This window comes from Stegastes partitus, unplaced genomic scaffold (genome assembly GCF_000690725.1).
Source record: "Stegastes partitus isolate 25-593 unplaced genomic scaffold, Stegastes_partitus-1.0.2 Scaffold382, whole genome shotgun sequence".
Lineage (NCBI taxonomy): Eukaryota > Metazoa > Chordata > Actinopteri > Pomacentridae > Stegastes > Stegastes partitus.
This window is the reverse complement of record NW_007578113.1, coordinates 174,156-185,107: the sequence shown is the minus strand read 5'-3', so window position 1 is coordinate 185,107 and position 10,952 is coordinate 174,156. Positions and strand designations below refer to the sequence as shown.

At 41.7% G+C, this 10,952-nt stretch overlaps 1 protein-coding gene across 1 annotated transcript in view; it reads right to left on the bottom strand.

Annotated features, from left to right (window-relative positions):
* Positions 1–10,952, bottom strand: part of LOC103359564 (connector enhancer of kinase suppressor of ras 2) — a 70,237-nt gene that overhangs the window by 42,240 nt on the left and 17,045 nt on the right. Inside the window, exons 3-5 of the mRNA XM_008284961.1 lie at positions 3,546–3,748; positions 2,725–2,812; positions 1,544–1,585 (exon numbers count right to left, since the gene is read on the bottom strand). Coding sequence (XP_008283183.1) covers positions 1,544–1,585; positions 2,725–2,812; positions 3,546–3,748 — 333 coding nt within the window. The remainder of the gene's footprint in view (positions 1–1,543; positions 1,586–2,724; positions 2,813–3,545; positions 3,749–10,952) is intronic.

The window sequence follows — 10,952 nt, the reverse complement described above, 5'->3', positions numbered from 1 at the left end:
AAGTGGCAAAATTTAAGATTAATCATCTTTTTGCTGATTTTTATTACAGAAAAGTCCTTAAAAATGCTGAATATTACTGAAATGAAGCATTTTATCATGCTACATTTTTCAGCTCTTTCACTCGACCCAAGAGAAGCATTTAGAAAAACACATGGGATGTCATTTCTTCGACGATTCAGCTACAACACACATCTTTACCAGGCATCTCTTTCTATATGTGTGAGTCCTGTGTGTGTGTGTGCGCTGCATTTTCCCTTCACCTCCACTTTATCTTTTTCTTTTTTCCTCCCAAAACACACGATAAACAAAGATCTGCAAAGGAGGCTGCGACGTCTAAAAACAAACAGCTCCTCCTCTCTCGCTCTTTTCATGCTGTCTCCCCATTTCACACATAAACCTCCCACACATAACAGACTTAGTCATGTGTAGCCTTTAGTCTGGCACCGAGGGTTGTGGGTGTGCGTGCGCGAGTGCGTGCACACGTGTGGAGAGCCATTTAAATATTAGGAATCTGCCTAATGTCATTGTCGTGTGTCATTAGCGGGCATGCAACAACGGAGGTAAATGACAGCTGCGATACTTCGACCTAAAAAAGCTTTGGGGTGACTTATTTTGAAAAGGGGGGGGACACCACAGCAACATGTCAAACACCGTCTAAGGATTTATGTTGTTTCCAGAAATATACTGTGTATTTACTACAAACTGAGTCTGTTTTGGGTATTTTCCGTTGAACTTAAATGCTCTGGCATTTTCCCGGGAACTCCCCCTGCCCACATTTCATTTGGTTTCCTCCACCTGACCTTGAATGGCAGCAGGAAGTGTCCCAATCCAACTGTCAGCCCAGATCAGACACTAGCTGCTCACTCGGTTTCACACGTGGACACGGACAGTTCCCCGTCGTGGATGCGCGCACGCACACACCGACTACGCTCGGGCTTTCAGAAACCCTCGGGCTCATTTGCACTTTCACATGCACCAATTTGTGCTACAAATTCCAACAGAAAAAAAAAAAAAGAAACGCTCTGACGTGCACACATACACACACCCTCAGCCCGCCAAACACACACATGAAATCAATTTTGACTGAAGTGTTCTCAAAAGGTTTAAATAATGCTGTTTTGTTTCACGAGGCACAATCAATCCGAGTGCTTTTTTTTTTCTTTTCCTAACAGCGAAGTTTTTTTAGTTCAAGCAAGTGGGACTTTGCAAGAAGTTGTCTTAGAGAACAGAGATTGAGGTGATAAAAATGGTTCTTTGTGCAATAAGCCAGCAGCTTGGAAATATGTTGAATAATCATACTTTGCATGTGTGACGCAACCACATATGTAACAATGCTGAAATAAAGGGAAACTAGCTGAGCATGAAAAGTTCATTCTAGTCTGTGAAAAACGGGAGTTTAAACCAACGGCGCTCTTTTGTTGCCTGTTATTGTCCTCATCAGCGTATGAAGATTTGCAGAGATCCACTCCATTCAGAGCAAACTTCTAATCATCACTGATATCTCAACAAGCATTTTTTTTTTTTTTAAAGTGCAGAAACTTACCACGTGAAGAATCTTGTTCTCCGTCTCATACACAGTGCAATCCTGTAACGGGAGAGGAGGAAAGAAAGAAACACATTAGATGGAAAAAAAAAAACATCCGCACACTAGCTCAAATAACTCTCATCTCCAAATATAACAGCCGGCAAAGAAGGGAATGAAATGAGATGTCCAGCAGGAAGAGATGGATGGCTTGTGGAGAACACGAGCAGTCAGCTATTTTGTTTCTAACCTTCCACATTATGCACATTACTTCACAACGCAGGCACACTAATACACCGGATTGACCATTTCTGCTGCCCGGAGCCTCGTGAGCTTCCTCAGGATTTAGGGACGACATCATTTGAACATGACAGATTGTTATTTAACGATAGCTGATAGTTAATCTATTTCTGGGAAAGCAGCCCACTGAATCCGCCAGATGTGCATGGTAGCGGTTAATTCATCTGTTTGATGCATTAGTGCGGGCAGCGCTGCCACCTTTGTCTGTCTCGCTGCACCCTGGCAGCCACATGTTCATTTGGCCCATTGTGGGCCTTCGGTGGCCCCTTTCTCTTCGCTCTCCTCTGGCCCTTGTAAGAGGGGATGGGGTGTTATCTGCTCGGCTCCAGGACTCACTCTGGGCACAAGTACAAACACACTCTCGCACACACTCTAAGCAGGCTCTTACTGGGAGGACGTGGATGAGGTCCAGGAGAGCAGACATACTTTCTGTCCAAACAATGACATGTCTACAGTATCTACAGTAGTGCGTACGCATCCAGTTTTATTGTTTTAAAAGGGTGTGCAGCAGAGTGTATTAAAACAGCAGAGACTGCTAGAGGGGGAGCAGAAAGAGGACAGGAAATGAAGAGACCCCCGGTTCACTCTCCACCAGAGCCTATAAGTTGGGCAGGGGGGGGCGAGGTCTAACAGCGAGTCGATGAGTACATCGCTTCAGGCTGTTAGTGGGAGCTGCTCTTCCCATCAGCCACGCCGCAAACAGCCTGTGGCAACGGACATATGTTCCACACACAGTCAGATCCATAGGAATGAGCTATAGGCCACAGCGAGCTGTATTCATAGAGATATTCCCGAACCAAAACCCACTTTCGAGTCAATCAGTCGATTTAAACTCGCTGTAATGGATGCAGAAATGACAGATTGTGTGAAGCATGCGTCGTGCGTGTTGTGCGTGCGAGCACCTGTTGTACGATGGTGGTTAATTCTAGGCAGAGCTGCACGATGTTGTTCTTCAGTAATGAATACTCTGTCACACTGGCAAATGGAGACCTGGAACAAATAAACAAAGAACAAAGATCATAATCTGACAAATACTTCATAAAAAAGAAGAAAAAAAAAATTGGTGAACCTTTGCGGACGAATAGTTTGTAACTGCATTTTATTTTGGTCTATTATTTGCTATCAGTGAGATTTTAAAAGCTATGAGAGGGCAGCGAGAGAGAAGGAGAAATAAAGGATATCCTCTGCTTCTCTCTGAGCACAAGAGCAACAGATAAAGACAAACAACAATATTTGGTTTCATATTATGGCCAGGAGGCTGTGAAACTCAGGGATCCACCAAAGCTCGCTCTGCTTTATGTGTTCTCAGCTTCATACGGTTCCATTAGCTCATATAAATGCATGACGACAAAACAAAAACGACGTTATGCTTGTACTTTATCGTATTGTACTGTTACTGCAAAGGGGTGTGACAATACAATGCTATATGTCTGTGGCTCTTCTTGTTGCAACTACACCACTTGTCAGGAAAGTTTCAGATTGATTCAAAAGGGTTATTTGTAAGTTCCTAAACCTGAAGGGACTGGAAAGAGATTGTAGCTCCAAATGTCAGCTGTGAAAATGACTGATGATGTTTCAGTCACACCAGGTGAAGGCCAAGCGAGGAGCACAGCTGTGTTTTTTTTTACCATTAATTGAACGCGATAGTCATATGTGGCGGTTGTCTAAATTGAGAGCATTGTCCTACAAATCAAAGCCCCAAAGTCGATACCAAAGGCGGTACCTGTCGAGCCAGGCCAGCAGGTTCTTGGCTGCACCGATTAGATCCACCACCGAGGTGAGGAAATCGTTGGGTAGCCTTCGGGAAGCTCGTCCATCGTAGTGTCCGCCCCTCCGCCGGCCCAGGATGAAGTTCTGGAGGTTCTTCGCTGAGGCGTTCAGCTTGTGGGAGAGAGTTCGGAGGTTCTCTGTCTCTAGACCGTAGTTCTGCAGAACAAAACAGAGAAATTTAGGTTAAAAAAAAGTAAAATGGCAGTACGTTTGTCTGATGTTCTAGTTGGTGGCTTAAGGTGTTGCCTGCAGTTAAGAACTTTGACAATCCTGTTAGATAAGAAGATTGATACCGCTCTCATCATGTCTGTGTGTGGAGCAGAGGCCTCGAGCTGGAAGGTGGCTAGCTTAGCTTAGCTTAGCCTAGCTTAGCTTAAAGACTTGAAGGGGATGCAGTCTTTAAATTAAGCGAGGCTAAGCTAACAGAAAACCATTTTCTTCTGGAAAGCTCAAAGTCTGACATTGTAGGAAACGTTTCCACCCTCAAAGAGCCACAAATTCTGACACTCAGGAGAGTTTTTGACATATTTTTTTCATAATTTTTTGACTTTGTTACATTAGGTTTAGGCACAAACTTCTTGGTTAGTTCATGAAAATTTTATGTTTTGAATTAAATTTGATAATTTCACAACGTTATCGACCTTTTAGAAGCTTGGTTAGGATAAGACACCAAAAGTACTTGTCTAGGCTTAAGAAAATGTCATGTTTGTTGTTAAAATACGACCCTTTCACAACATGTCTTAAGCTTCTCCTCCATTTTCCCGCTCAATCTAATATATGGCTGGTTGGCTGAAGAGGACAGTTGGTTAGAGCTGATTAGAAATGGATGTGATACACCACAAACAAATGTAGGGAAAAGTAAGTTTTCCTCAAAATGTAATTGAGAACGCAGTTCAGTTGTGCAGCAGTGTATATAAAAATATCTGGGCTCTTAGAGGACACCACATGGGCACAAACGCTTTCAGAAGTCCGTCTTTAGTTCGATTCCCAGCTGGCCGAACCTGTACTGCATGTCATTTCCCTGCTTTTTCCTCACATTTAGCCACATTCACAAATAATTTCCCCAAAAAAGAAACTTTAAAAAACGTTTAAGTTGTATTTTTTTAACTTTGAGGAAAGTCGAGCTAGCTGTATCCCTCCTGCTAACATCTTTTTGTATGCTAAGCTAATCTGGTCGTATCCAAAGAGGGCTCAAATTAGCATTTTTTAATGTGTTGACTGGCAAGCTTTTAAAAGTGATGTTAATCATATTGTTTCACTGTAGTGACAGCAAAGCTCCATGTCTCCCTCTGCAAGTATTTGTGCTAAGCCAAGCTGATCACCTGCCGGCTCCACAGTTTATGTAACGCTTTGCAGCTTTTTTTTTTTGTTTTTTTTTTTTCTTTTCCGAATTCACACCATCCAAATGAATCACATGAGAAATGGGTTTGCAACTGTCATAATGTATTTTTAGACAAATGGGTAATAGTCTCTCTGTTTAATATTTAATACCTCACATTTGGGTTGGTGCTCCAGAATTAGATCTTTGAATTATTCTAAATTTCCACTTCTGCGTTTTGCAATTGCGGTTTGGACTCAGTGCACGGAGGAGTCGACAGCCGGCCTCGGACCCGGTTAAATATAGCGCACATGACCATGCAGTAATTTAAGGGTAACTTGGTTTTGGGAGAGTTTGGAGACGTATACGAGCGTTACTCATAGATTTGAGCGGTCTTTTATCATTACTGTTGTTGCTCAGAATACACAGAGAACAGCAGCCTTCAAATACCTTGACAAGTGAGTGTATGAGATCTTTGCAAATCGTCAGATAGAGCCAATACAGACAGCATTGTTATAAGAATGCTGCAGACATCCCCTATAGCACTGTGCCTAACCTATAGTGTAACCGATAAATTACTGCATGCTTAGATGCTCTGGAGAACACATAGAGTGGCTGCAGGACTGGATCTGTGGATCAGACTACAAGTGCAAAACACAGAAGTGGAAATTTAGAATATTGTGACATTTTTTTTAATTTTAATTGAAAACCTAATTCTGAAGCAACAACCCCAACTTTAACAATTAAGAGGCAATTATGTCTTTACGAAGTTATCGGGAAAGTAACGTCTTAAACACATTTTTTGTTTGACTTTTTCGATTGTATGAATTGAACAACTTCTGCACAGATCGCTCTACCTCCATAAGAAGACACAAGGCTAGATTTTTTTTTTCATTTAACTCTAATGCAAAGGGATTTCCCAAAATGTTCACAAGTCCTTTCTACATCTATACACGAAAGACTCATGTGAAACATATTTCCTTTAACCAGACTAAATAAGGGTAATTTCAGCAAGAAAAAAAAGGGCATCTAACGTGATGGATGAATTGAAATGACTGAGAGCAAACCATCAACATTTTCATAAAACAGCCATTTTCTGCAGCAATAGAAGAACACCGACACACTGGTGGAGTGGCCCATTACTGCACTGTGACCCTTTTAGATAAACACACACACACACACACTTAGATCCACTGAGCCACATTGCGTTCGTTGTACCAAGACACCTCAAGTCATGTCCTGCCTGACGGAGCCTGATTCCTGCTGACACGAAGGCTGCACACACACACACACACACACACACATCCTTGTATAGTCAGATGCACAGGCTGAGCTAGACGTATCTATTCCTCCTCTGCCTCTAGATCTATTCTACACAGTCACGACCACAGTGACTACAAAGGAGAGAGGAGGGTTTCACGGTGGCAGCAGCAGGGAGAGAGAGAGGGAGGGAGGCAACTGAGGAAGTAAAGAGGCAGAAGACAAGGGAAAGAGAGAGAGCGCATCCAGCTATACGTCTCGCTGAAAATGGGTCACGCATACCCTGTATGATCTTATGTATTCAGCGTGAACGTACATGTACACATGCACATGTTTGCACAGCTGTAATTAGGCTGTCATACGATTCAATCTGCTGCTTCTGTGGGACCGAGATGAAGCAGAGAGGGGAATAATGGCCTACGTCGACGAGCGCCTGATTGACTTTGTGTGTGTGTGTGCGGAGAAAGAGGGATGCGATTTTAGCAATGCGTGCATACGTGTGGCTGCCTGCGTGTGTGTGTGTGTCAAATCAATACAGTAAGAGGGCGATGCCATTAGAGCCTCCCCTCCCCTTCATGTCAATGCGGTTGCCATAGCAGCCATGTGTGGAGTGGCCTCTCGTCTGTACCGATATTTCTGCAATTGTTCGCACACTGAGCCGCACTAAAGCAGCATCATTTCTGACATGAAAAGAGGAGGGGGGGGGGGGACTTCACCATATAATCATTTCCCTTTCAAGAGGTAAATATCAAATAGCGCGCATTCTCCGTTCCTCGGCATGAGCTCTCGCAGGCCACGAAATGAAGAGTATCTATTAATCAGGAGGATATTGATTGTGCTGCTTTCTGCTGCATGCTCAACTCAGGAAGATGACTTTTGTATAATGACTGAATTTTAGATTTGCACTGCAGGTTTTTCTTTCCTATTTACCCAAAATAAGTCCAGCTGCAATTTTCTGCGACTGGGAGGTGGATTCAAAAATGAAACCAGTCCCTTTTTTGTCTTTTGACTTTCAGGAACATCTATTTACCGTTCAGCAGCTGAAATTATGCTTGAAAACAAATTAAAAGGCTGCATGTGTTCTGATTTGTTTGTAATGACCCCCCTTCATGGGACTGTACCAAACCACTTGGGGGAAAAAATCATTTAAAGAGGCAGCTGAATTTTAAAAATACAGCCCTCTTCCTGCAGCTCTTTTCTCCCCCTCTTGGTCCTCAGCTCTTCCCACCAGATGAGCATATGTACATACAATGCATTACTTTATATAGTAACCTGTACATGTTTACCTACTATAATTCATACCAATTATCCAGATCGTAATTGTGATTCTAGTGTCGTTATATAGCAGATGAAAACTGCCATCCTGTATCCTTTGTAGATCTGTGGGCCTGAAAAGCTCTTAAAGCAGGTGCAATCACAACATTTGCACCATTTTTAAAACGCTCCACTGATATTGACACTTGGTTTTATTGCGTTTATTGTCAGACTGTCTTTTAGACTCCATTTTTTTTAAAGTCAGTTTTCCTTCTTTGCAGCTCAGGCAGCTGCTGCCAAATCTTGGAAAGCAACTTTTCCTGATTTCCTATCAACTGTAATAAGAAAACGGAATGCACTTAAATGCAAACTGTGATGGAAGCTGACGAAAGCTCTCCCTGTCGGCTTACATGCAGGTGTCCTGAGGTGAGGTAGTCTGCATTTACTGGGATGGAGGCTGTAGCTGCCAGTGCCTGGTAGTTGTCAAAAAACACCCACAGCCCTGTGTCGGCTTTGTGGGCTAAAAGACTTTATATTGGGGTTTGTATGGAGGTACCTGGTCCTGACCATCCACTCTGAACCTTAGCCTTAGGACAGTACAGCTGCTACATGCACATCCACGTTTACTTACTTTGTTCGTTTGTTTCATGTGGATCAAGTTGAAATTATTCCATTACCCAAACTTATTTTATTATCCATACATTTGGACTGGAAGTATTTCAATTACTTTATGACTCATAATCCCTTAATTACACTAATTTGACTTGTAACACTGCTTCTTATTTGTCTCATAACATTTGCTGCATACTGACTGGCAACCATTTTTAATTTATATGTTAGTGTTTACTGTCATGCACTCAAACGTCAAGTCAAAGTCCTCGTATGTGAAAACCTACTGAGGAATAAAACCTTTCTGATTCAGATTTATTTAGGTGTTTTTGTCAATATTAAAATTATTGCATGTGAAAGTGGTTAAATGCAGTCTTTTTTCATCAGAAATAAGTCATACAAATGATAAATAATTCTCAATATCAAGCAAGAGGCAAATATTATCATGGTAGGACCATCTGAAGGGGCACACACTTGCATCTGCATTTGTAAAACAGGTATCATCCCTTTGAAAAGATCTCTGACTGACTAGATTTTCTAAAGCCTGCTAACTGAAAAGGAGGCTCCTTTCAGACCACTTCAATTACAATATGCTGCAAGGTTATTAGTGAATTTTTTGCCTAATGATGGTGAGAAAATACTGTTATGCCCCAGCTTTAAATGACCATTAACCAAAAGGCTGTAAAACAAGAAATAAGAGAGAGCAGTCTTCGAGGCAAAGGAAATGTGTTAGGGACGAGTGTGTGAAATGATCAGAAGATAATGGGGGGATGCTCTCCACAGACGAGGGGTATACCCAAAGATAACATAACCTATATAGCACATCTGAGGACCGTCGGTCTAATTAGCTCAAATGTGAAAACTTGCAAGTAACCTCGGGGATTTTAAAATCAATTTGGAGTCACAGGGTAGCGCTGACAAGGAACCGACACTGAAAGGTGACTCATCTGCGTAAAAGAGTTGCAGGAGGAGATGAAGGCATGAATCACTTTGTCAGAACAAAAGCAGAATAAAAGTAGATTTGGGACATAGATAGAAACACAATAAAGCTATTATTGTTAGAGATTATGCCGTGATATTTTAAGGTTTCAGAGTTGTTAAGCTGCTTGTAATACATTTCGGTATATTGTGAGAATATCCTGGCTTTGCATTGGTTTTCTTTGTAAATCCATCCGGTTCACTTTAAATTCCTTTTAATGCGGATATGTTTGTCTGTGTATGAGCCTTGACAGACTTTTGCAGGGCGTCTCTCTGCCTTTTGTCCACTGTCATTAGAAAATGATGCCATTTGCCATTTCTATTTAGCTGAAGAAGAAAAAGAAGAAACAATGGAGTGGACAGAATTTCTTATACTCATTAGAACGTAGAAGAAGGGGCCCTAAAATAGAACCATGAGGGACACCACAAGGTCTGTTTGAATGTTAATCTTAACTTCATCAGCTGCCACAAAGTTTTTCCAGTAAGCAACTATAATTATTGCAATAATAACCCGTAGTTTATCTCAAATCTGTGACCTGCTATAGCTGCTATAGTTGATTTTAATTGAGGAGGAAACTTACAGTATACTTGCATCTTTAAATATAAACGCTTTTCTGTCCTGTCTTTGTCTTTCAATTTAGATTTTGGAAGAAGCCGTCCCATTTCTTTCCTTAAGTTACACTCATTTCCCAGCACAGCCTCCTAAAAACTCACTACCCACGTAGAAACCTACTTAGCATAGATGCTACAGGCAAAATTTGATGGCATAGGCATAAAAGAAGGGACTTTTCCAGAGACTGCAAGTTCAGTCAGTGCTTATAACTTGCATTGAACCAGGGCCAGAAAGGCTCCCCTTGTTTTACTGCAGAAAGACAATAAAGTCATAATAGTTGAGCCAGAGGAACCATATTTTGCTTTTCTTTATTGATTGTATTGCTGAGTACAGTGATTTGTGCTTTTAAATCCAAATATTTAGTGTCTGCAGGTGTCATAGAGCTCTGTTACACGATGTGCACGCGAGGACAATTATGTTTTATACAGCTTTCGTCTTACATTTCTCATTTTGGTCATATTTTCTATTCGTTGTGGTAATACTGTATCCACCAAAGAGATCTGGAAACATGGAAATATTGTTACAAGAGAGCCTGACTGGGCAAGAAATGAGCAGCAGCACAAAGAGACAAGCTGTAACCAGCCAACAGTTTAACCAGATTATCTAAACACACCCAAAATGTTGCTACTAATCCCTCTTTGCACAGAATAAAAACTGTATTTGCACAAAGCTAAAAAACATAAAGCCTGCCTGTAAACTGTGACTGAGCATTACAATTGTCAGATTTGGGTAATATTTTTTTTCCTTTTTTTTGTAGTTTGCCTTGGATGTCTCTTTGAAGTACTGTAAGTTTGGCTAACCTGAGGCTATATTTAAACCTGTCTGGCTGCCTGCGCTTTTCCCTCCAGACACTGATATTCTCATCGGTCTCAGCAAATTAAAATACAGTATTAATGATGGGAATGATAAGCCCAAAGTACAGAAAAGTAACACCCAAGTTGCGAGAAACTGGTATTATCTTTTAAAAGTACTCACAGCAGTGGTTTTAGTGATTCATCTCGTCTACTTGGCATCCCTAAATGTGTGTGTGTGTGTGTGTGTGTGTGTGTCCAGTTCCAGGACATGTGGTGATTGCTACTGTCGGACACTCATTCCCATGCTGGAACATTTGAATGAGAAGAGGTGCTGATTAACACACACACACACACACACACACACACACACACATACATTCGCACACATTCAAACAGCCTCAACTAATCCAGCCATGTGTGCCTGGGAGATAAGGTGCATCCTGCATACTCTTTCTACATACTCTCTCCTCCTCCTCCTCCTCTTCCTCTCTCATCCTCTCTTCCACTCCCTCTCTTTCTCTCTCTGGGAGAGTA